The 26884-nt window shown below is 41.8% G+C and overlaps 1 protein-coding gene across 1 annotated transcript in view; it reads right to left on the minus strand.

Annotated features, from left to right (window-relative positions):
• Positions 1 to 330: 330 nt before the first annotated feature.
• ADAP1 (ArfGAP with dual PH domains 1) overlaps positions 331 to 26884 on the minus strand; it is a 350022-nt gene continuing 323468 nt past the window's right edge. Inside the window, exons 7-11 of the mRNA XM_077449066.1 lie at positions 22813 to 22896; positions 20761 to 20823; positions 14297 to 14368; positions 11311 to 11539; positions 331 to 844 (exon numbers count right to left, since the gene is read on the minus strand). Coding sequence (XP_077305192.1) covers positions 816 to 844; positions 11311 to 11539; positions 14297 to 14368; positions 20761 to 20823; positions 22813 to 22896 — 477 coding nt within the window. The 3' untranslated portion in view covers positions 331 to 815. The remainder of the gene's footprint in view (positions 845 to 11310; positions 11540 to 14296; positions 14369 to 20760; positions 20824 to 22812; positions 22897 to 26884) is intronic.

Consider the following 26884-nt stretch of genomic DNA (forward strand, 5'->3'; position numbering starts at 1 on the left):
CCTTGATGTCCATTGGGCACAGAAGCACTTATTTAATATTTGTCAGGGTACTCTAAATTCCATGTGTGCATGTGTAACAAGTGATACTGGTGATGCAAAAATACCAAAACCCAGCTCTCTTCTGTGCTTGGCCAAGTTGCCTATCTTCTTGACAAATAGATGGAATGGCACACACACATAATGTTAGGAGCCAGAAGACTGGTGATTTGCATCAGAGCCAGGAAAGTAAAAAAAAAAAAAAAACAAGTGATGATTATATTCAGAGATCCCTTGTTCCAGTCTACAACTGAACTATCATTTAGAACACATCTTCTTAAATAGCCAGAGACCTTACGGTTTAGTGGTTTAATCAGAATTACAATTATGCCCATACTATGGAAGATGGGGTAATTTTTGAAGTGAAATATTCATTCACACGAGAAAAGGAAAAGTCACTCAGGGAATGTTGATTATAGACAAGTTTCTACACTTCATTAAAAAAGATTCAGTTGAAATTTATCATGATCCTTGGATAATGCACCATCTGGATGCTGTGTAATAATGAATTTTCCCTCAGTTACTGGATAAACTTCATAAATCTCTTCCATTGAGGCCACTGCCGAGGATGGATATGGCACGAAACACATAGACAGACATTACGCTGGCATGCTCAGTCCTTGGATGAACTGTAGTGGAAAGCAGAACTTGTTGGGCAGAGCTGCTCCCAGTATATCACAGTGGGGTTCCCATTCTTCCCTTTTAATAGTCTCTTCACCTTGTAGATATATTTTTGCTCTGCCATGATTCTTGTGCAACAGTTGTAGGAACCCTCTGTGCTATGGTTTATGCTTGAAGTGGGCTTCCACTGGAAAGAAAGATTTGTAGTTAAAGGGAGACCCAAATCACATCCCCCTAAGTATACACAACTATCTACAGCAGCAGAATCACTTTGCTTTCCTCTATCCCATTATAGGAAAAGAGCTCTCTAAAATGTCTGCTTTTGTATTTACCCTTTGTTCATACTCCCTACTGTTCTGCTTAGCTCCTGAGAGAGATGTGAAATCGATTAGATTTTGAGTATGAGGAAGCATGTCACTTACTCCTTATCTCCCATGTGACACCGCTTGTACTTAACAATTGGCCGCTCATTCATTCAGCACTGTCACATGGGATAGGAGACTACTTAGAGCTTAGAAAAGTCTTCTTCCCCTTGCTTCAGCTGCTGAGTGGAGTGATCTAAGCTCCTGCAGGGGCTGAAATTAAACATGTTGCTTTGCCTGCAAAAAAAACGCACAAATTCACCTTAAAATAGATCTGTAGCCAAAAAAAGAACTCAACCCCCCCACCCTACCAATTCTGACACTCCAACCACCACCTTCTTTTAAAAAATTGTAGTTTTCTAATTTAGTGTTATTAAAATGACCTTTTGATTTCATTCTGTAGACTTTAGAGAGGGTGCCTCCACTATACCCATACCCCACTCGGTAAGTCCTCAGTTTTGTAGCAAGCAATGCAGAGTAAATAAAGGGAATAAGGGTCTGTGTCCTATACTTTACCAAAGATATGTTATTTAAAAGTAAGTCAAAATTCCTCTTATAATCGTATAGTATGAACACAGACTATTCATACAGCATGGGATATCCCTAAGCAATTAATAGGAAGGGTGGACAATAATGAACCAAACAGAACTGTGCCAGCAGCCCCAAAAAACAAGGGCCAGAAGACCCAACTCAGAGTGTCTATGTAGCATGTTCTTTTGGGTCAGTTTGGTACAATTAGTATCACCATTTTCCTCTCTTGCCCTTTATTCTACAGCACATAAGGTAGGATATGCACTGGAGGGAAGGTGTAAATTGGCTTGAATTGAGACCAGGAGATTATCAAGGTATCTGAGGCTAAAGATAGAGGATCCTCTATCTAACAAAAAGAGATAGTTTGTTGTTTGAAACTGGAGGCTAGGATGTGCACATCTCGAATCTCCCTTTTTTGGCATATCAGATTGAAGACCTCTGCATGAAGGGCCCATTCCCCTTTATCCAGGCGATGGCGGCAGAGAGAATTCTCTTTCCAATAGTCCACTTCTGTTATGTGGACCAGAGAGATCACTAGACAGTAGCTTCTGTCCATGATATTATCTGGTTTGCTTCCTTCAAGACAGCCAGACTCCTGGTGCCCCCTAATGGTTGATGTAGGCCACAGTCATGGAATTGTCTGACTACATGCTGATTGGGTGTCCCTTTAGAAGGGGGGTCCATTGCTACAGCTGAACTGCTCTGAGTTGCAAGTTGATGATGGGGAGATTGATTTCCCCTAGTGACCATGCTCCTTGGATTGGCAGGAATTGGAATACTCCTCCCCAGCTTAAAAGACTTGAATCTGTTGTGATAACCGTACAATTATAGGGAAAGAAGAACTTTTTCACTGTTAGGGTAGTGATCCACCAAGACTGAATTCCTTTCTTGGCTCGACAGGAGCATGAGCCAATCGAGAAAAGGAGCATGCTTTTTCCAGGTCAACAAGTTGTTTAGCTGGAGAGTTTTTGAATGAAATTGGACAAATGGTACTGCCTTGAAGGAAGCCACCATTAAACTCTCAGTGTGTGATGTGTCTTTGATCTAAAGGACTTCCTTTTCTGGGAGAAATAATTTTGCTTGGTATGTGTCCAGATCCAAGTATTTCAGACAAAACAACTCATGGAAAGCAGATTTGGTGAAATTGATAATCTGGCCAATGACCTTGAGAGAATCTGAATTGTCGATCTGAATCTAGATGCGACTTGGATACCCCGAGTTCTTAAAAGAGCAAGGAAAGGCGCTAAGACCTGTGAGCACTTTGGAACTGTCACTGGGCAATGTGACAAGCTGAAAGTGATGGTCTGCCAGTACAATGTGCAGAAAGCGTTGATGAGGTAGGTGAATGGAAACATGCAAAACATGCACACAAAAAAAAAGAGGAAAATGCTGTTACTGGCCAATGGGGGGCATGTGGAAATATTCTATGAAAACCATAAATGGCAGTAATAATAAAACAACTCAATATTGTATAAATGAGAGTAACCCTATATTATATTTAGAGCATAAAAGTAGTGAAAACAATAATAAAAACAAGCCCTGGAGATGTAGCTAGTTGTTAAATACTGAATATAATCTCTAGCTCTGCTACCTCCTTGTGCCAGGCTTAGGAAATCTGAAAATAACATGAGGAGAAAACAGCCTCATTAGAATAATATAACTATTCAGTGGAGTAAAATAAAAACAGTAACTGTTGCACTCACATGTCTAGTAGAGAAACAGGCATGTCACAATGTGTAGAAAGTCCCTTCACCAGGGGATCAAGCCAAGCAGCTACAGCTAATTACTAAGCTGCGGCTGTAGTCGGTTGGCGAAAGGACTTTGTCTCAGTGAGGAAATCACTGACCTTGCACATTCTATGCAAAATTTTAGAATTTGAAGGAAACTTGAGAAATTTTAAGTCCAGAATAAGACAAATACCCCTATTGGGCATTGGTACCCGTAACCAAGTTTGGGTAGAGTCCTTTGAACCCGTCTTATGGTGGTATTGGCACGACTCCCTGGGACGAAAGATGGTTCAGAGCATTCTGCAAATTCTAATTGACCTTGAAGAAAACAGTGATGGGGTGGCGTTTTGAACTCTATTTTGTACCCTTTTCAAACCACCAATTGATTGACATTCAAACTTTAACAGGTGTCCCCCACTCTTAGGAGTATGGCTGCCCTTTCATTTGTGAGGAGTGCTTAAGGAAAGGCTTGGTGGCCTTTGTGGACCAAACCTTGAGCTGAAAGTAAGGGTTAAACCTAGGTTTTGAAGTTGAAGCCTACAGCAAACAGGTGCTCTGTGTTTGGAGGAGATAGGGGCTTCCAAGGAGGGGGATTTTGGATCCTTCCACTGTAAAAGTAAAACCTTCCCAACAGTGATCCCTTTGATGAATTGGTCAAGTGCCTCATGAAATAGATATTTTCCTTTGTAGGGAATATGTGTAGAATAACTTTTTCAGGCAGCTTCAGCTGTCCATGTTTTAAGCCACAAGATTCTGTTCACGTGAATAGAAATTAGAGCCATTATGGAGATTTGTCTCATGAAATGTACTAGGACATTCACAAAAAATATGAAGGCAATTACTGTAATTACTTTTGCTCAGCAAGATCCTGAAATACAGGGTGATGTTGGTGGTTCATTGTCCTAGTCCAGTTAACTGCAGTTCAAAAAACTGAAATTGCAGCAAGGTCTAGTTGCAAAGCTGGGCCTACAAAAGAAAAGGGATCTTTTAAGAACGTTTTCCTAATTATTTTAGGAAGAGTGAAAATCCTTTATGGGTTTGTCTTCTGCAGATTCTATCTCTGCATGAACTGGGAATGTTTTGCAGGTTTTCCAAGTCTGTTTGTATCCATGGGGGCATAGCGAGATGAAGGAGAGTCAGGATGCACAATGCCAAGGCATTTGTGCATAGAAGCAATGAGCTTTTTAACATTAGGAAGCATGTTTAGTGAAGCTTCATCTTCAATATAGTGACATTCTGGGGAAGAAAAAATGTCTGCAGCTTCCTCCAATACTGCCTCAATAACCTTTTCATTCCCATCGATATCTGTGTCCTTTAGGACGAGTATATCAAGATCCAACTCAAGTTCAGAAACAGTAGTAGGGGAAGAGGCATGACATATTTAGGCCCTGGAAGAAGACTGTGTTACTGTGCTGTATAAAGGCCATAATCTGTCTGAGAAAATGTGACATAGATGAAGAGAATTCTGTTTTAGTCGGAGAGGCCATTTTTTTTTCCTTTTTCAGACCATTTTTCCTGAAATAGAGCTAGAATCAGATGCTAAGGCTGGTGACAGAGTCAGCTCTTGGTCCAATGCACAGGATACATCGTCACTCTAGAGGTTGAGTGTTGTGTTGGCCTCAGCAGAGAAAATATTGGCCTGCAATAATGAACAGGAACAGTTCCCAAGGTTTTACCAAGGTTGTACAAATCCAGATACACTGCTTCTATATTGGTATGAGAAGACAGTTGATTGAGGAAATTGTAGATACAATTATAAAGAAAAAATAATAAACTGCTTAAGCCAAGGGTGATATTCTCTGTGAAGGAGAAAAGGTCCACCATCTTCAGACACTAGCACAAAACTGAGGACTTGTGAAGAGTGATAGGGTTATAGGGAGGCACCCTAGGGGTGTATCCTCAAAAGCTTTACCAGTATCCACTCACCTGAAGGTAGACACGCATAAGCCTTAATGTATAATTAGCCTGTGTCCTGTACTGTACAAGTAAGATATATTATGTATTGCTTGTGTGATTAGTCAACTGTTTTTGTTAAAAATTTGCACAGTTAAATTGTAGGCATCTTCTAATGAAACATAAGGCTTCCTCTACGACAGAAGTCCATTTAGAAATCAGTTTGACATCATGAAACAAACATTTCTTCAGAATAAAAGGTATAAATCTGCAACAGTTTACTAAAATACCAACAATGCATATACAGTGCCCTAAAAAAGTATTCATACCCCTTGAAATTTTCCACATATTATCATGTTACAACCAAAAACGTAAATGTATTTTATTGGGTTTTTATGTGATAGACCAACACAAAGTGGCAATAATTGTGAAATGGAAGGAAATGATAAATGGTTTTCAAATTAAAATAAAAAAATAAAAATATCTGAAAAGTGTAGCGTGCATTTGTATTCAGCCCCCTTTCCTCTAATACCCCTAACTAAAATCTAGTGGAACCAATTGCCTTCAGAAGTCACCTAATTAGTAAACAGAGTACACTGTGTATTATTTAATCTTAGTGTCAATGCATCTGTTCTTTGAAGCCCTCAGATGTTTGTTAACGAACCTTAGTGAACTAACAGAATTATGAAGGCAAAGGGACACACCAGACAGGTCAGGGATACAGTTGTGAAGAAGTTCAAAGCAGGGTTAGGTAATAAAAAAGTATAGCAAGTTTTGAACATCTCACAGAGCACTGTTCAATCCAACATCTGAAAATGGAAAGTTTTGCACAACTGCAAACCTACCAAGATATGGCCGTCCACCTAAACTGACAGGCCAGAGAAGGAGAGCATTAATCAGAGAAGCAGCCAAGAGGACCATGGTAACTCTGGAGGAGCTGCAGAGATCCACAGCTCAGATGGGAGAATCTGTCCACAGGACAACTATTAGTTGTGCACTCCACAAATCTGACCTTTATGGAAGATTGGCAAGAAGAAAGCAACTGTTTAAAGAAAGCCATAAGAAGTCCTATTGCATTTTGTGAGAAGCCATGTGGGGGACACAGCAAACATGTGGAAAAGGGTGCTCTGGTCAGATGAGACCAAGATTGAACTATTTGGCCTAAAAGCAAAATGCTATGTGTGGTGGAAAACTAACATGGCACCAGTGTTAATTTTGACATCAAATTTCAATTTAGTTTTAGTCATATTTTAGTCAGCTGATTTGTTTTAGTTTTAGTCGTATTTTAGTTGACTAAAATCTCCAGGACATTTTAGTCTACTAAAACCTAATGGGTTTAGTCAAATTTTAATGCATTATTTAATAATTTCTTTAGAATTTCCAAACTCATTATATACTCCTGGAGTAAAAATCGAATACGTTATTATTTATGGTATTAAGTAGGGTTGCAGGGATACCAGTTTTTTTTTAAGACCGAGTACCGAAAATGAACTAGAAAAAAAAAATTATCCCCTGACCCCATGCCGTTACCCATGATCCCATGGAGTGGGCAAAGGTGTCAAATAAACAAGGACTGCTTTGGACCCGAAGGTTAACCTGGTAGTAAAATAAACATTTGAGCAATTTACCATACCTTACCAGAGGGCAGGTCGGATGGAAGTGGCTTCAACACATTGGTAATAGCCACTTTGGACAGCCAAATATCCCACCTAACTGTAGAAGTGCTGGATTGCCAGAGCCACGGACGAGTACTGCCATGAAAATACTTGCGTGGTAATGAGGGCAGACAAATCGTAATTCAAAAGATCTGGAAAACTTGCCACTGACCACCCCGGTGGGCCGACCCTCCATATTCAGAACGATGGTGAAAGAAAATGTACCAATCACAAACCCCTTGGAAATTCTTGCCTCCAGTAACTGATCGACAAATGGAAACATGGCTGTCTGCTGAAGCCAAGTTACTACATTCGAACGACTCCAACAGAACAGCGACAAGGCCCGTGTGAAGGCCTTACTGAAAGTTTCTCCAGCAGGAACTGTCTGAAGACCTGGGATAGGAGGTTTACTGAACAAGCCATTATCATGGAAACATATCTGGCTTAGTCATGACGAACCAGAAGACCTGACAAGGCAGGTGGCCTTGGGGGATGTCGACATTACCTGCAGGAGTGCTAAGAAGAGCAGAAGGTGGGGGTGCGGCTGACACCTCAGCTCTAGCCAAGTGGGCTTCGATCACCTTGATCCTATCTTGCAATGGTAATATGGACGTGGAGAACATATTTAGCATGAAACCGAGTTAAAGAATTATGCCCAGAAACATGTTCTATGCTGATGGATGGGAGTGGCTGAGATGGAATTTGGGAATAACAATCTGAGTCGTGCCTTCCTGGCTATGGCTGAGAGAGGAAACCCCCCTGTGACTAAAGGTCTAGCGCCTTAATGACGGAGTGCTACCAAGCTCTGAACCCCCATGTGGGATGGATGGATGAACGTGAATTAGTCGCTTTGTGAAACGTGTGACATGCCCAAATCTAAGGAAAACAGAAACTAGAGAACGTGACGACAGAACATGAAAACACCACCCCTCCCTGCCTACCTACGTTTATGGACATGGGTGTGGTAATGACAAGACCAACAGCACGAGAAAATGACAATCACCACCCTAGTGTGTGATGTAAGTGAGCCAGAGTAACCTGAAGCGCAAAGACAGGTAATTAAAAATGCCACTCAGGGCTGATGTAACCACAGACCATGGTGGGTAGTCGTGCAGGTGTAACTAAATAAACACGTGTCGTATGACGTCTGGTATACGGGCGAGAAAATTGTGGTCCAACAATCATTTAAAAACTAAACCTCAGCCCGTATGGATCTGTAGACGTGACAGATGTGAGCACTAGCTAACTATACCCTGGTATGCAAACAAACAACTGAACGAAAGGTACGATGAGACATGGATATGCATATGAGGATGGAAACGACTACTGGCATATGTGCCATAGTTGCATCATACCCAATGACAAACAGAGATGAAAAAATGCCCAATGAGAACCGATAAAATGGGCCTACCTGTGTACCAGCCCTGCATCCTTGAGAGGCAAGATGCTGAGCCCCCCCTCAGAACTAAGGGTGCAAGGAAGCGAGATACCTGGGCCCTCCACACCCTCATAACCGCATGGACGAATGGTACAGAAGATAAAGAGCTGTGAGCAACCGTGGCCAGTGGAACTACCAGTTTCAGTACAACACATCCCGATTAAAACTGCGGCCAGCATACCCCGCACAGAGACAGTTGAGACCCCCAAAAGCCCTGACAACCCCCCAGGACTGCTGAATGAATAAGTCACCAAAAGCAACCCTAGACTGACAGAAATGATTGCACGGCATCGCATGAACTTGACCACACCAGTGGATCTGCCCCACTAACCAGCTATCAGCTTTAACCCAGAACGCATCTCGCTGACTATGGCATAAAACACATCTCCATCTGTGAATATAACATGGTAAATGCAACTTTAACCAGTAAGGAATCAAGCTGATGACAAACAATATGACCGAAATGCTATGACCGAAATGCCATGACAAATCGCAAGAAATTACCGTGACAGCAGAGCTGAGCCACCAACCAGCCCCCCTTTATTAAGCCTTCCAGCCTAAAGACATCCGGCCAACAGCTTCATAACTAGCAGAGAGATGACCTGTAGGTCTGCGCTGTCTCCCTTGTGATCCACGTGCAAGGCCCAGACCTGGACTGACAGCATGCATCTCCCCTCCCCCGGACCCCCAGGGACAGACCAGCTGTACAAGATGCCCCCTGCCTGCACTAGAACCGTGAGAAGGTGAATGTACTATGTCCCCAGCAGCTGACCGTGCTGCCACTCTGCTGAATGTGAAACCGGAAGTGATGCAGACGCACTGTAACCCAGAAATTAAGCATGTCGGCTGTAACCCAGCAAACATGAAAATAAGCCGACGCAGCCCTAGACAGAGGAGAAGGGATATATACCCCTCAGACTCCTATAAATGCAAGCTAGCTTCCGGCCAGCCTTCTAACTTGTTTAAAATGGTATTAATTTAGTCAATGAAAATATTTCAGTTTACGAAATTAACCTTGCACTCATTGTACACAACCTTGAACTCAGCATCCCCACTTTGAAACATAATGGCGGCAGCATCTTGTTATGGGGATGCCTTTTTTCAGCAGGGACAGGGGAGCTGGTCAGAGTTGATGGGAAGATGGATGAAGCCAAATTCAGGGCAATCCTAGAAGAAAACCTGTAAGCCCTTGTACACACGGTCAGACATTCCGACGGAAAATGTCTGATCGGACCATGTTGTCGGATAATCCGACCGTGTGTGGGCTCCATCGGACTGTTTCTGTCGGAATATCCGACCAACAAAGTTTTAGAGCAGGGCTATAAAATTTTCCAACAACATGATCTGATCAGACTTTGTCCGATCGTGTGTAGAGAATTCCGATCGGACAAAGTGCCACACATGCTCAGATCAAATTCCTAGACCAAAGCTATTGGCTATTAGCCTGAACGTAATGCCGTCATAACTAAATAACATCATCACGTTACGAACGATCGGATTTCCCGACAATTTTGTCCGACCGTGTGTATGCAACGGTTTTGGACAAAATCCGTCTGACAAAATCTGGACAAAATCCAACGGATTTGGTTGTCAGAATGTCTGACCGTGTGTACAAGGGCTTAGAGTCTGCAAAAGACTTGAGACTGGGGTGGAGGTTCACCTTTCAGCAGGGAAACGGCCCTAAACATACAGCCAGAACTACAATGGAATGGTTTAAATCAAAGCAAATTTATGTGCTAGAATGGCCCAGTCAAAGTCCAAACCTAAATCCAATTGAGAATCTGTGGCAAAACCTGAAAATGGCTGTTTACAGACGCTTTCCATCCATTCTGACAGAGCTTGAGATATTTTGCAAACAAGAATAGGCAAAAAAAAATCACTCTCTAGATGTGCCAAGCTGGTAGAGAAAATCCCCAAAAAGACTTGCAGCTGTAATTGCAGTGTAAAAGGTGGTTCTACAAAGTGCTGGCTCAGGGAGCTGAATACAGTGAAAGGTGGTTCTACAAAGTATTGACTCAGGGGGCTGAATAAAAATGCACACCACATTTTTCACAAATGTTGTGGTTGTAACATGACAAAATTAGAAAATTGTGATTGGAGACTACCTGTAGGCTATAAAAACTGAAACCTGAGCCACATCCCAATTGTAGAGAGAAAAGGCAAAAAAGGATGCCCCAGGGATTTTATGGGCAAGGAATATAATCAGATACAGAGGTATAAAGCTTATATACAAATTATATAATTTTCTTTCCACTTTGTGTTGGTCGTAACATGACAAAATGTGGAAAATTTCAAGGGGTATGGATACTTTTTCAAGGCACTGTAGTTCACCTAGAGGGGATTGTATTGGGTTTCCTTTCTCAACAAATATGGAGTTGCACTTCAAATGAACTGGTTCCACGTCATCAGTATTTTCCAGATGCTAAAAACACAATTAATTTAATATAAAATCCTCCCGATAGATTGTTGGGGAAAAGCCATAAGTACTTGTATGTATTTTATTCTAGGTCTCTGTCTAAAAACATAAGCCAAGAAGCTCAGTATGGCAGCCAGGTTACTAGAATTTTTGAAAAGGAGAAGTAAGCAATTGCAGTTTGTTTTATGACAGGTTTCCTATAAGCACATATCAAGGACAGTCCTTGCTAAGGACTTGTGGATATTGAGTCATTCAGCCAAATATAACCTGTGAGATCCAAATTCACTCTTACTACACCACTTGGAGGAACGATGAACAATTTGAATACAGCCATGGCACAGTTTCATGTCTTACGTGCTGAACTACCTTGTTCTCAAAATAAATGGCTAAACTTGGCACACTAGATGAATGAATCTTGGGCTCCAACCTGGTTCAGCATTGTAGACAATCTGGGAATTGGATTCTTCCAGTAGCCCCCCAATGTAAGAATGGTTCATAAATGTGTCCCCAAAAATAATTGTGAAGATCAGGATTATGACAATTTAATCATGATGACATAATCTCAACATCTGGGACCAACAGAGTTCATATGGCATTTCAATAAGTTACTTCTGCAAGTGTTTATTCTTACCTGCATATTCCTGTGGAAGCATTGGCTTACTGAGAACTTTCTGAAAGGCTGCAATCCACTCAGAACGGTCAGTATCTGTTTCACAAGCAAAAAGGAACTTCCTGTCTGGAGTTGTTATTGTGATTCCGTACTGCCAGTGATTTCCTTGTATGGCGGCTGGAAGTCCCTCTTCTACTTTATAGCGGTTTTCTGTGCTCCCTATAAAAACTTCTCCTCTAGGGAAGGCATCCTACAACAGGAAGATCGTAAGTTACTGCTTGCACTATGGGGGGGACCAGTAACACAAATATTATATCTAAACCTAATTATTACTATGTCAGCAGAGGTACTATGGATATGAGATGGCAATTTGCTATGTTGGCTTGTAGTACTAACTCCCCCCCCCCCCACCCATTACACCAGTGGTTCTCAACACCTGTCCTCAGGACCCACTAACAGGCCAGGTTTGTAAGATAACGGAAATATATCGCAGGTGATATCATTTGCTGCTCAGGGATTTTTTGCAGTATTTTAGCCTGCATCTCCCCAAGGTAATACTTAAAATCTGGCCTGTCAGTGGGTCTTGAGGACAGGAGCGGAGAACCACTGCATTATACCCTCTATCACAGATGGTGTGTGTGGACACTGTGCGTGGTTCCTTCTCTTCCTAGGCATATAATGTGTGTGTGTGTGTGTGTGTGTGTGTGTGTGTGTGTGTGTGTGGTGTTGGTGGGGGGGGCTAAGAACTGATTAAGAAGGCAAAATAATCCACATTTAGTACTAACGACTTCTGATTTCTCCAAATATTTCTGGGTGTCTGGTGTTGTGGTATGGCGACGTTTATGTTTTTTAAATTGTTTTATATCTATTTTTTAACTATTTCTGTTTTACAACATGCAGGGCGCCGGACACACGATTTCAATAAGGTTTTTTTGGCTTTAATTGGCTTAAAAAAAGGGTGGGTTTGGGGTGCAGAGCACTACACCCTGAGCCCACCAAGTTGTCTGACAATAGCGAATTCATATTCTCTATGGTCTTCCTGCTTCTCCTTCAGGCCAATCAGGAAGCGGGTCTCGATTGGCCAAGAGGAGAAGCGATAGTATTTGCCGCGCAGGAGGAAGAGACGCAGGGTGAAGCAGTCGAGGAGGAGGAGATGCAGGAAGAAGCTGAAGCTGCCCGCGACCTAGATGGGGTAAGTGGCTGGTGGGCGGACGAGCGAGTGATGAGGGGGTTTTGACAGATCGACCAAACGAGGGGGAGGGGGGTTCTAAGAGCATTATAGGTTTATGCCCTCTGTCTCTAACTGAAAATGCCTATGGAGCTCTCTGAACGCAGTAGGACAGAAGAGACGGAAGACAGGGATAATGTGTAAATTGGGTTTTCATTTCAACTTTTCAACTTTTGTGGTTGCAAACATGCATTTTTTCAGTAAAGCAGCTAAAACTAACCTGAAAAACATATAAAAAAGGTGCACAAACTTGCTGAAAATACAAAATGCCTTAAAAAAATAAATAAATAAAAAAAACAGATTGAGGATAATCTAGAGAATAAAAAATATCTTTATTCATTCTTGTATATTTAAAAAAGGTAACATGTTTAATTTTTAGTCCTGATCACTTGCACTGCCACCAACATGAGGCTTAGGTTGGCAGCAATGGAAGGTTTGATACACAATCATGGTGTCTATACAATGGAAGCAATCTGGCAGCTGCTGGATTGTTTCCACAGACCACCAGAATGTGCACTCCCCCATTCCCCCCATCATGTATCCCGGGCTCCACTATCCTACTTATGGGCCCAGGACTGGTTAGTTGCTTGGTAGAAGGGAGGGAGACCAGTGAACTTTCGTTCACCGATTCCTCCTAGCTAGAAATAATCCAAGAGTGACATGTATTACGTCACTTCCAGTTGGGACTAATATCACGTGACATATAAAATTGTAACTACTACCATTTTATTCTCCAGTCTCTGCCTTTAGAAAATATATACTATTTGGGGGGTTGCCAATCTTCAGTTCTAAAATGTGAAAAAAAGGCTCTGGCACTAGAAGAGTTAAAGCGGTAGTAAACTATTAAAAAAAATGAAGTTTCCACTGCAAGGCAAAAGCATAATGTGCTAGTATGAATTGTATACTAGCACATTTTGAAAGCCTTATCTTGAAACTACGCCCTCCAGCAGCGGGCTGTCACCGCTGCATAGGCTTCCATCTTCGCCTGGTCTTCCTTCTGGGTTCACGGGCTGCGCCCACTTGGTCGAGCCACGACGACATCACTCCCGCACATGAATGCAGGAGTCTCGGCCGTGGCATGTGGTTTTGAAGGAACGGCACTGGGCTGCTGTTTCTTCAAAGTGCATGCGCCAGTGACTTCACCGGCTGCTGCTTGCTAGAATATTTCCTAAATGGTGCAAGTTTAGGAGATATTAATTTTATCTACAGGTACGCTTTATTATAAGCTTACCTGTAGGCAGTGGAGGCCCGTCCATATGGGGCGCCACTCCACTAATCCATGCGTCCGGCCTCTAATCTACATACGGGGCGCAGGGATTCCAATGGGGGTTTTTTTTTTAAAGTGCATGATTAGAGCCTGAGGCTCTAATTAGCTTCAAAAAAGGGTGGGCTCAGGGCGCAGTGAGCCCACCCAGTTGTGTGAGAATAGCGAATTAATATTCATATTAATAATAATAATATTATAATACTCCCTGGCCAATCAGGTCTCAGGACACATTTTTTCATTCCCCCTGATGCCAAAAGGTAATGGTGTTAATTTACCCCCCCCCCCCCAATATATTAAGCACCAGCTGCCACTGCATGTAGGTAAAAATATACAAGAGTTTACTACCACTTTAAACAGAATGTCCAATCTTCAGATTGGTATTATTTCAGATCAGCATGAATTAAACTTTTGTAACAAGAACTTTCTGTACAAATCACAACAGGCAGTGCGAATGCAGCCCTCATCACCCCACTGTGCCAGATGCATTAAACACTAATAAAACGCTCTCTTACCAAAGGATCTTTAAAGTACATTAATCTTCTGTCATCCAAGGTGAACCATCTCTTCTTAAAGCCCTCTGTATGCTAAACACAGAGAACACATCAGAAACAAGCAGCAAGTGATAGATTCTAATTAGCAGATAAGTATAAGGTGTACAGTGCAGAGTGGAAAGGGTGTTTCCTTGGCACAGATCACAGACTGAGAATTGCAAGCCGTGTCATATCTGTCCATCTGTCAGTGTATTCCCCAGACATTGCTGTGACGTTAAAGTAAACCAATCATTACAGAAATATAGGCACTGCCATTGCTGAGCTCCTCTAGGAAATGCTAGCTGCCTGGCTGTTGTGCTGACTCCAAAGATTTGACTGGCTGACCTGGAACAAGTTTTCACTTGATAAGGAAATTCAGTAGTCTGTGTGCTTGTTACAGGTCACCAACTCAAAGTAGCGAAGTCAAAGGAATGGCGTATCTGTCAGGCATTTCCAATAAAGGAGGACAACGGCAGCCTTCATGTTTCTAACATGGTGAAATCTGCTAAGCATTATTATCATAACAGTCACATAAATTTAGTAACAGTTCAGTTTCAGCTGTAGAAAAGAAAACACATGCCCATGGCTCTGACAGGCGTGCAGGAGACCATGTTCCTGATCAGCATGTCAGGTGTGAACGGTGATCCAAAAATCTCAGTTCATATGATGTAATAGCAGCTCCTTCTATTATTTCAGGTACTTGTCAATTTACACAGCGTTTTACATATACATTGTACATTTACATCAGTCCCTGCCCTCAAGGAGCTTACAATCTAAGGTCCCCAACTCACATTCATACACATACTAGACAGAATCCAAATAACCTACCTGCATGTCTTTGGAGTGTGGAAGGAAACCGGAGTACCCGGAGGAAACCCACGCAGGCACAGGGAGAACATACAAACACCAGGCAGGTAGTGCCGTGGTTGGGATTCTAACCAGCGACCCTTTTTACTGCTAGATGAAAGTACTATCCACTACACCACTGTACTGCCCAACTTCTCTAAACATCAGCCAGAGTACTGCAATTTGATCTCTTCAGGGAAGCCTATCCTGTCTTCAACTAACAACTGAACATTTAAAGCAGGCCATTGACAGATGAAAATGTGGCCGGTTCAACAGGAAACATCTGGGTTTTAAGTTATGTATGGGCAGGCTGGTTGTACTGAAGTTGATGCATCAATTGACTTCAGTACAACCAGCCTGTCTGTTTTTTTTCATGTGATTACGGCCGGAGGCTATACCATTGTATTTTGACAGCTGGGAAACCTTCGGATGTCAGAATACAATAGTAAGCGTTTGGTGAGTGTTTATTAGTGCTTTTCTTTTTGCATATTTCATTTAGCGATTTTCAGTTCCTTTCTGAACAGCCGTTCGTCAACCAGACATGTTGTGGAATCAGAGGAGATAATGTGTAATTTTTTGTTGCCATTGGCCTTATTGCTTTGACATTTTTTCTTGGCTGAATAATGATTTGATTTGGTATATTTTCTACATTTTTGGATGCTAAGAATGCACTTTTTGGTTTAGTTCTATTGGCAGATAGCATGCCTAATTTTATTTATTTTCTTTTTTTAATGCACAATAAAAAAAATTGTGTAGAATAATACTTGGCTACCGTATTTTCCGGCGTATAAGATGACTTTTTACACTAAAAGCAAACAGCCAAAAAGTGGGGGTCGTCTTATACGCCGGATATAAAGCAAAGCCGTCTTGTATGCAAGCCGCCCGCTGCATAGCATCCCTCTGGCTGCTTACTGAATGTGCAGTAATACTGTATACACCGCTGAGCCAATCCTGGCAAGCGATGTATTCTATTAGAGAATACAAAGCCTGCTCGGATTGGAGTAACCACCTCTGCCAATCCGAGCAGGCTACATACGGTAGCCTGCTCTGATTGGCTTTGAGAGTCAGAGGCGCGGGCTGATGATGTTACAGCCCCTGCCAATCCGAGCAGGCTTTGTATTCATTAAAAGAATACATCGCTCGCTGTGATTGGCTTAGCGCGGTATACTGTATGTATACTGTGAGACAGTGTTAACTGTTACACAAAGCGCTACTGAACATACAGCATTACCGCACATCCAGCAGGCTGACAGACTGGTCGGAAGGGGGTCGTCTTATACGGCAAGTATACCACAATCCAACATTTAAAATGGAAGATTAGGGGGTCGTCTTATCTGCCCAGCCGCCTTATACGCCGGCAAATACGGTATGTGTTTTACTTCAAATGACAGTTTGGGGAGTAGGCAGTTACATGTAAAAAAATACTTTTTGTCAAAAATTGACAAAATTGTTGGGACACCAACATAGTTGTATCTTTGATCTTAAAAACTACGGGATAATGGTGCTGTGGTAACTTGCCCAAATAAAAGAAAAAAAGCATAATAATATTATTCTTGAAATCACTAGAAAAAAAAAAGCCTTTAAAAATTTGTTCCATCAGTATCACCAGCAAAGCAGCTTCATTATTATCCCATAAAAGAAAAAGAGAATGTGCGCTGCGTTTTGAGCTTTCATAATTTGCCACGTCACAAATGTTAATTCTCCATTACAAACGCTAGTTTACAAGACCGACCGCTTTGGCTTCCGAGCATGTGTGTTTGTACTTTGGACTTTTGTGCGACAGACTTGTGTACACACGATCGGCAAGTCCGACAACACACATTTGTTGGCGGAAAATTTGAGAACATGCTAGCCAACATTTGTTGGCGGAATGTCTGAAAACAATTGTCTGATGGAGCATACACACGGTCGGACTTACCGCCAACAACCTCAGGCATCTCTATATTCACAGAAATATAAAGGAACAAGGGGAGGTGGGCTCCAGATTGGCCAGTGTGGAAGTGAAGTCTACTTCCAGAACCTGAAACCAGTTTATCCTCACTTACCCCTCTACCCCAATCTTCTCTTGAAGAGGAATTGTTTTGCCATCCCCTTTACCTGGAAATCATAACATGACCATAGCACATCTGCAGTACAGGGGCAGTGGGTGAGGCTGGGGATTTTATACCAAGCATTAGCTGTCGTGTGGTCCCTTAAAATGCTAATCAACAACATACTTTGATCATATGGCAATGGTCAAGTTATTCAGGCTGACAAAACTAACATGCCCACATATTTCTATACATCTTTTTATGTCATCATTGTGAAAAACGGTTTGTGATCAAGATTTAATTGCTTCCTGAATGTGGTAAGAGGGGAGCAGATATAACATGCTTTCTCAAAATGAACATATACCTCTAAAAACAGATGTACAATGCTGTGAAAAAGGATTTGCCCCCTTTTTGATTTTTTTTTTTGCATATTTGTCACACTATTATTACACAAAGATAACCCAAGTAAATACAAAAAGCAGATTTTAAATGATGGTTTCATTAATTAGCGCAGAAAAGCTGTCCAAACCTTATTCCCCCCCTAAACCTAATAACTGGTTGTGCAATGAGTCTTTCACAGAAGAAATTTTGGCCCACTCTTTGCAGAATTGTTTTAATTCAGCCACATTGGAGAGTTTTCCAGCATGAATGTGTAAGGTCATGATACATCATCTCAATTGGATTGGAAGTCTGGGCTTTGACTAGGCCACTCCAAAAGCTAAATTTTTATTTGCTTGAACCATTTGGTAGTGGACTTGCTGTTGTGTTTCGGATCATTGGCCTCCTGCATAACCCAAGTGCACTTGAGCTTGAGGTCACAAACTGATGGCTGGACATTCTCCTTTAGGATTTTCTGGTAAAGCTCAGAATTCATGGTTCCATCAATTATGGTTATGCCGCGTACACATGATCGTAATTCTCGCCGGAAAAAGCTCTGATGGTTTTCCCGACGGAATTCCGCTCAAGCCGTCTTGCCTACACACGGTCACACCAAATTCCGATTGTTTAGAACGCGGTGACGTACAACACGTATGACGGGACTAGAAAAAGGAAGTTCAATAGCCAGTAGCTTCCGTCTCATAGTTGAATCTGAGCATGTGTGATATTTGGCATGTCGGAATTGCATACACACGATCGGAATTTCCTGATAATAATTTTTTCCGTCGGGAAAATTAAGAACATGCTATCAATTTTTGGCTGGCGGAAATTCGGACAGCTAAATTAAGATGGAGCATACACACAGTCGCATTTTCCGATGAAAAGCTCTCATCGGTCTTTTTCTGGCCGGAATTCCGATCGTGTGTACACGGCATAAGTCGCCCAGGTCCTGAAGCTGCAAAGCAGCCCCAGACCATTACGCTACCACCACGTCTGACTGTTGGCATGATGTTCTTGTTATGAAATGCTGTATTAGTTTTATAACAGATGTAACGGGATGCACACCTTCCAAAAAGTTTCATTTTTGTCTCATCGGTCCACGGAATTTGCCTAAAAGGGGATAATCAAGATTTTTTTTGGTAAATGTGAGATAAGACTTTGTGTTCTTTTTGCTCAGCAGTGGCTTTGGCCTTGGAACTCTCCCATGGATGCCATTTTTGCCCAGTCTCTTTCTTATTGTTGAATCATGAACACTGATCTTACCTGAGGCAAGTGAGGCCTGCAGTTCTTCAGATGTTCTTACGGGTTATTTTATGACCTCCTGGATGAGTCGTCGTCATGCTCTTGGAGTCATTTTTGTAGGCTATCCACTCCTGGGAAGGATCGCAACTGTTCCAAGTTATCTCCATATGTGGATAATGGCTCTCCCCATGGTTCACTGGAGTTCCAAAGCCTTATAAATGGCTTTGAAACCCTTCCTAGACCGATACATATTTGTTTCTAATCTTTTCTTGAATTTTTTTTAGATTGTGGCATGATGTGTGGCCTTTTGTAATCTGTTAGCATGCTTCACTTTGTCAGACAGCTTATATTTATATGATTTCTCAATTCAACAGGTCTGGCAGTAATCAGGCCTGGGTATGGCAAGTGAGATTTAACTCAGTTTTCCAAAAATTCATGATTCAACATGGGAAGGGGCAATTACTTTTTAACATAGGGCCAGACAGGTTTGAACAGCTTTTTTCCCTTAATAAATGAAATAATTATTTAAAAACTGCATCTTGGATTTACTCAGGTTATCTTTGTGTAATATTAAAATTTGTTTGATGATCTGAATCATTTAAGTGTGAGAAATATGCAAAAAAAGAAAATCAGGAAGGAGGCAAATACTTTTTGACAACACCGTACGTGGCCCAGCGTCTGACTGCTTGCAGATGCAGATTGTGGGAAAATGGGAGCGTGGTCATAACCCCATCTTTTGGGAATACTTTTATACAGGTACCCTTGATATATTGTGAAATGTGTACTTAATATTTAAACGGTGAACTACCATTTAAAGCCAGCACAAATGGTGCTAGCAGTACTGTTGAAGATGCCGTTTGTAATGAAAAAGTTCTTGAGGTTAGTACACAGTGTGTAAATACTTTACTAAACATTGATCCAATGAGGTCTGCTTCATTAATATATTGGATTGTCTTCCGCTGCCACTAAATATAATCAAACAGTAATTATTTTAGGACTTGTTCAGATATTTCAGGGCTGATAACAACCTTCATTGCATGCATTAAAAAATTATAAGCTGAGAGGGAAGCTACAAACTGCGATACCAATAATGCTTTATAATATAGCAAGGTCATTATATATGGTAGAGTGGTTTTCAGAGAGTTCAGTCACCTTGAAGCACAGGATGGGAGGTTGCTGACCCCTGGGGGGGCCACTGTGGTGTTTCCTCTTGCTTGATGGGGGAATGCGGTGGAAGGGCCCGGAGCCTCTTATGGGTTTTTCCCGTTTTTTTTCAGGGGTCAGTATAGTTCCTCCCTTATTTTTTCTTCGGGAGGCATTTTCCTTCGGGCTTGTTATCACTCTTGACCGGTATTATGTTCTTGTTTCGGGGCAAGTCGTGTGTTTGGTCGTGTAAAAAAAAAAGCTTTCCTTTTTTTGTATTGTGTAACAACTGTTCGTGATGATGTTATATTGAACCATTCTACTGATTAGAAAATTTTAACAAAAATAATTGGAAAATCAAATAAAAATTGGTAAAAGAAATATGGGGGTGGGTAGGTGGCGTGGCCTCCCCCCCCCCCCCCCCAGGGCACAGCTTGCTCCCAGATGGGGTGTCCGGTCGTCTGATCAGCTTTTAATATAGCTCATATTCTTTACCTAAACTTTTCTGCTTACTATACCATACATTTCCACACAAATGACTTCCATTACTGTATTACAATGCTTGACAGTTATGTCCAAGTGTACTTTTCTCTTGGTTTGTAAAACTTTCATAAAAACATTGAAACATAAAAAATGGTAAGCTAAGTATGGAAACCCATTTTCATGACTCCGATTCCAGTAAAATGAAATCCTATGATGTATATGAGAGATTGGTCTTTACATTGCTTTATGGAATAGGTCCACATATACTGCAGTCTTGTTTCTTCTTATACCTGCACATAATTGTTTTTTTTCCCTATTTCTCACCTTTGGTCCAGTTTTTTCCATATAACCTTCTTTGATAAAGTTCCTTGTCAGCTTTGGCACCAACTGAATAAGGAAGAAAAATCATAAACATGAATTACAGGCATACTGATAACATGACTAAATGCTCCAAATATCAATGTTAGCTCACTGTCTGCCTTCTTATCTTAAATGGTTCAATATCTGCAAGTCACGTGATTGGTTCAATTGTTGTTCACCTACAACAAACTGGGCCTGTAGCAGTAAGCTCTTCAATAATAATAAACTTTTGTGTATGTCACAAATCCTTGGTAAGGCTGGATTCACACTTTTGCACTTTTTAGTGCTTTTTGCATTTTGCACTACAGTCCATTTAACATGGTTTCCTATGGAACACATTCTGTAGTGCAAATCTGCAAAATGCAAAAAGCACTAAAAATGCATAGGTGTGAATCCAGCCTAATAAACAGAGATTTGTTGGACAGTCTCTGTTACTGTTCATGTATTATTATCCCTTTTCTCTAAGTTCTGGTTTTGGAAGTGCATTTTTGTCTTTTAGTGTAGGTGAATGATTAGACATAAAAATACTTCCAAATCAGTGATAGCACCCCCAATACTGTATTCTTCCATTGCTTCCCCTTACCCCATTAAAGACTAATCACTTTTTAGCATGCCATCCATTACCCCTGATGGCCCCAATCAGCCCTTTCTGAAAAGATAAGTTTACACAATAAAGATGCATTTAACTTATGCGTAATAACTGAAACCTCGTTTATATACCTGTTCATGAGGATTTCCATTTCCTATAGAAGATTTTTCATTTAATTTCTCTCTACTTACTAAGATTTGACTTTTGTACTTCACTAAGTTTCTACTTTCCTGCAAACCTGTTTATTAAATCAATAAAAAATGTTTGTCTAAAAATAAAATAAAAAAAATTTAAATAAATATGTGCCCTATCCTATGTTTTCAGACTGAGACATCCTCTTTAAAAGGAAGTGTGGCCAAAGTTTTTGTTGGCCATATTTCTCTTCTAGGTCACAGGAATGCACTTGTGTTCACCTGTGACCCAGAATCAGCTTACAGTGGGCTAAAGCTTGCTGTTGGCTGATGTCACAGAGCCATTCCAGGCTCTGGAAGGATACCAATCATACTGTCGGGATCCACCCAGCTGCCTGACTGACAGCTGGCTCTGACTCTAAGCACTTGGCTGAGAGCTGAAGACAGCTGTGCCCACCTCTCTCTCTCCAGTTCGGCACTCCAGAGGGGGGAAGAGTAACAAGCAGTGACTGACACTCACCACTCTCGGCTCGTAACTGATTGAGAACAGAGTGATCAGCGGTCATGTGATTGCTCAGCTCTCAGGCTTAGAGCTGGCAGGGGATGACTGCAGCATCAGCGAGTATATAAAAATTAGTTTTAAGCCAGGGGCATAGACCCTAAAGCCCCATAGTTTGCAAACTGATGTCAACCTACAGGAATCTTTTATAGCCTAAGGTGCTTCAGAAAATAAGGTCCATAAAGACATGTCCTGGCCTCAACCCGATAGAACACCTTCCCACAAGAGTTGAAGCGGTTATAATTGTAATATTGAACCCTACAGACTTATGCTGGCCATACACTATACAAAAAAAACTGATAAAATTTGATCATTAGACCGTTCGTTCATTTTTATGGGCAGTTAATGTACACAAAATCGATAATCATTTGTTTGTTTTTGAGCCGAAAAAACGAAGGACAAGTTTGGAAACTTTCTGTTGCACGAACGATAAATTTAAAGGTTAATGTGTTTCCCATCTGACCTGTCTGCACTAGGTATATGTAAAAAAACGAACATAAAATGTATGTATTTATGTCCACTGAACAGTTTATCGGTCATTACATGATGGCAGCATCGTTTGCGCTCGGGGCTGAACGTTAGTTTTTCGAAATCAGGGTTTGCCCAATTTTTCATATACTGTCTTTCATGTTCTTTTTACAACACATGTACTGTGTAAATCAATGACGAAGCATAGCTGAGACTATCTAAGCTTGGCAAGAAGATGAAATGGTTTTAGATTATACAGGCACACTTACATCGAGGTCTCCAGCCCCTGGATATGCTACCTGTAAGTAGTGAAACCGCGCTGCTCGTATTGCGTTAAACCAATCCGCAATCTCCTGTTTAAAAGCAAATGAAAACAGTTATTGATCTTCTTAATGTAACAACATTTTATTCAATTCTGCATTTAAATGTGAGATGCTGTGTACCCTACAGGCTAGAAGAAATAGTAAGATTCACCCTTCATTAAACAAAAAAACAAAAGGAAAATGCCACTCCGGGTTCTCCCTGCCAGAGGGTCACCCTCTCTGCCCAAACGGGGGATGGAATGACTGCACAGAAAGAGCCATCAATTTGCCTGCTCTGCCTAAATATCAGTCCCCCAAGTCCCTTTAGCAGGGACTTGGGGGACTGTGACCAATGCCAAGCATGTTTGCCAACCTCCTGCAGCATGTGACCAATGCCAAGCAGGGTTGCCAACCTCCTGCAGCATTTTTTTACTGACAAAACATGGAAAATTTACTGGTGGAGCACAATTTTTACTGGCATCCTGAGAAATTACAGAAAACTAACACAGTGAATATCTTAACAGTATAAACATGATATGGAAACACTGATAATACCTACAACAAAGTACTTTGCATGATTTACACTTAAAAAGTCAACACAGCATAAAAATTATCAGCCCCTGATATTTACGGGCAGTTGTAAAAAAAAAATATCACAGATTTTTACAAACCGTCAGTAAATTTACTGGCGGTTGGCAACCCTGATGCCAAGGCATGGCTAGGTGTATTCCTTATGGCTTTAAACACCATTTTTCATATAGCTTTTGTATTCTGCAAAATATAGGTCTGCTTCAATTAAATGTGTACAACAAATAAAATGAAACGCTAAAACGGGTGAATAAACACAAAACAAGAGTTGATGTACATACATACCAGGTGAATAATAACAAAACAGCTGTAGTTTACATGGGGAGACGTACAATTATACAGAGAAACCACACGGTGGCACTAGTGTGCCAGGCACCAGAGTCTTGATCCTTATTTGGGGAGTTGGTATAGCAACAAGCCAACTCCCGGTGGCTACACCCTAAACAGGTGCTTGCTGGATGCTGTCGTTGATTTGTGATGCCGATTAGAACTGATACGAAAGGGCAAAAAGCATCCAGATTCATTACTAATTTCTTCTGATTTCTCCTTTCTCTGACAGCTGCACAAACATGTCTGACACGGCAGCAGGAAATTAAAAGCCAGATTGTTGCAGAATATTAAGTCACAGCATTCCTATGTTGGTTTTATAAATAAATGATGTAGCACAACTCAGGCCCGGCTTACGTCACTGTAAGGACTCCGCCCCAAACCTATTGGGTGCAACACCCTGGGAGATTGTACACATGAAATGCAGGAATTGTTTATTGGTTGTATAATATAGAATGATCTGGAAAGAAAGCAAGGGTGTATCTAATAGGGAGGAAAAACAGTTGAAGAGTAAGAGTACTTTTAAAACACCTTAAAGCAGAACTCCAGGAATTAACTTTTCTGCAAATTTACATTGGTCCAGCTTGGCTCCATCCATATCCGATATCCTGGGGGGATCACTGATGATGCTGTTAATCACTATAGTAGTTAGAGATACATCTTCTGGGTGGTGCTCCTTTGGTTCCCCTCTGCACATTGACCACAGGGTGTTTGCTCACCCCTTACCACCACCATTCAGAAAACACCTTGTATTTTCTTTAAAGGATACAAGGTGTCCTAGTATTGGACAAGCATAATAAATGTTGATGTTATCAGCCCCTCCTCTTCACCTTGTCCAATCAAAGAATATAGCACAGAATTTAGCAGCTTACCTGGATTTCACCATTAACCTATAACCTTTAGGCCCCAAACACATTTCAGAATGGGGCTGTGTGTGATCAGATGCAGGAGACCCAACGGGGGTTCCCTGTAATTAGCTGTGGGCAGAAGCCCAGTTGAAAACAATAGGAAGCCGACAGCTCTCGCAGCTTTTTTGGCTGCTCACATGTAATCGCTCATGGAGCGATTACCTACAAATGATCGGCCCTGGATACAGACTGCTGCTGGGTCTTCCGCATCTAATCGCAAACCGCCCCATTCGCAAGTGTGAATGTGGCCTTACCCTATCACTTCATATTTAAAATCTTCATTACATTCCCCAGGTGACCAAGTGCATACGACACTTGGTCCTCTTCTGATCCTTAGCCTCTTCGTTAATTAAAAGCACGCCTTTACTTTTTACTGTTTTTTCTGTGCTGTGGGGCTTCAACCTGAGCTGAAACCCCATCTATAGTGTAATCACCCCTGTAGTCTCCTACTGTGAATAGGCTCACTAGCACTGGCTGCTTATTCATAAATCCAACAGTAAACAATCCGTTAATGCTGTGATAGATCTGTGCCTGCAATTAAAAATACACTGATCTTTAGCCTGTTTTGTGAATGGAGCTAACTCCTCCCCATGCGGCGTAGAAAGATTAGCGCTCGCCTGTTGCCAGAGACCAGCACTGTTAATCAGCCTTCATTATGTATTTGTCTCCTTGCAAACAGAGTATTTGGACAGCAGCAGAGGGAGGACAGACTGGAACAGGACCAAGTGCAATATACACTTGGTCCCTTGGGGGGTTTAATATAGATTGAAAAAAATCAAGGGGATACTCTTAACCTAATTCCTAAAATTAGTTCTCAACACTTGATGTAAAACTATGGCCTCCTATAAAAAATAAGTACTGCAGCACTTAATATTACGTTTTCTCTTTCTGAAAAGTCTGACAAATACTTGTTGATCCTGCCAGTGATGTCTACTTAATGCAGCTTCCTGTGATGGTGTGACAACTATGATGCAATGCTCCTGAATTCAGAGCAGAGTTGCCACTCATGCAAGCTGTGTCTCCTTATACTACATTGGGATGAGAAAATGTTAAAGAGGATGTGGCTAACAGTATTGTCACAGCTTATTCACAAACATGTAGCTTGAATCAGCTTATAGCTACACCCAGTGCTGCCCACCGCTTTCTGAATTACCAGCACTGTTGCTGAAACCCTCCTACAGTGTCCTGGAAGGTGAGTATGTGAGACACAAACAAAGGAGGATTTGGTTCAGAGAAGGTAAAACGTTGTTGTATTGTTTTATTTAAAGTGAAACTACATGGTATATGAGAACCATAAACCAAAAATGCTATTGAGAAATTGCAGCATGAGCAGGGCTGCCGATGGGGGGGAGGGGGTTAGGGGATACGACCGGCCCTCCTGTAGGGGGCCCAGGCCTCTCTCTTTGACAGGAGCAGCTTCAAGTTTCTCAATAGTCAACTACAAACACATAAGCCCAGCTTCTGCGTTTTATAAGTGACAGCGATCCTGGCGGCACACTCAAAGCCCTCCCTGCTCTACCTATATATACACAAGAGAGGAGGGGGTGGGACGAGGAGGGGCGGGGCACACAGCTCTAGCCTGCAGCATCACAAGAAGCATGTGCCAGCAGCCTGACCTCCTGTCATTTTCAGTCCATTCTTTTCTTTGGGGCAGGGGGGCTGTGTACTAGACAGAGAGGAGAGGTCTGTACTGATAAAGGAGGAGAGAGACACTCTGCACTAGGCAGGGAGGAGAGAAGAGCTCTGTACAGGGGGAGGGGTGTAAACTGGCCTATGAGATATGCACACCTACACGCTATACATAGCACACGCCTCAACCCTGCACTCTGAATCGAATGCACTCCTCCTGAATGTTGCACCTTGTAGGTGGCCCACTCCTGAACCCTGCCCTCCTTATGCAGTGCATCCATGCCTCAACCCTGCAATCTGTACATAGCACACCACTGCATTCTGCAATTTGTACTTAGCACACTCCTCAACTTTGCACTCTGTTCGCAGTGCACTGCTCAGACCTCGCACTTCATATGTAATGCCTTGCTGCACTCTGTACATAATGCCCCCCAAACTCTGCAATAAACTGCTGAACCCTGTACTCCATATGTAGCACACTCCTGAACCCTGCGGGGGGGAGGGGGGGTTGATTATGTTGATGGCTAGTGGTGCAGTCTATTTTCTGAATAAAAACCCCTGTAGCCTTAGGCCTCATGTACACTTGT

This window comes from Lithobates pipiens, unplaced genomic scaffold (assembly GCF_037356315.1).
Source record: "Lithobates pipiens isolate NorthernLeopardFrog02 unplaced genomic scaffold, aLitPip1_a1.2 Scaffold_22, whole genome shotgun sequence".
NCBI lineage: Eukaryota > Metazoa > Chordata > Amphibia > Anura > Ranidae > Lithobates > Lithobates pipiens.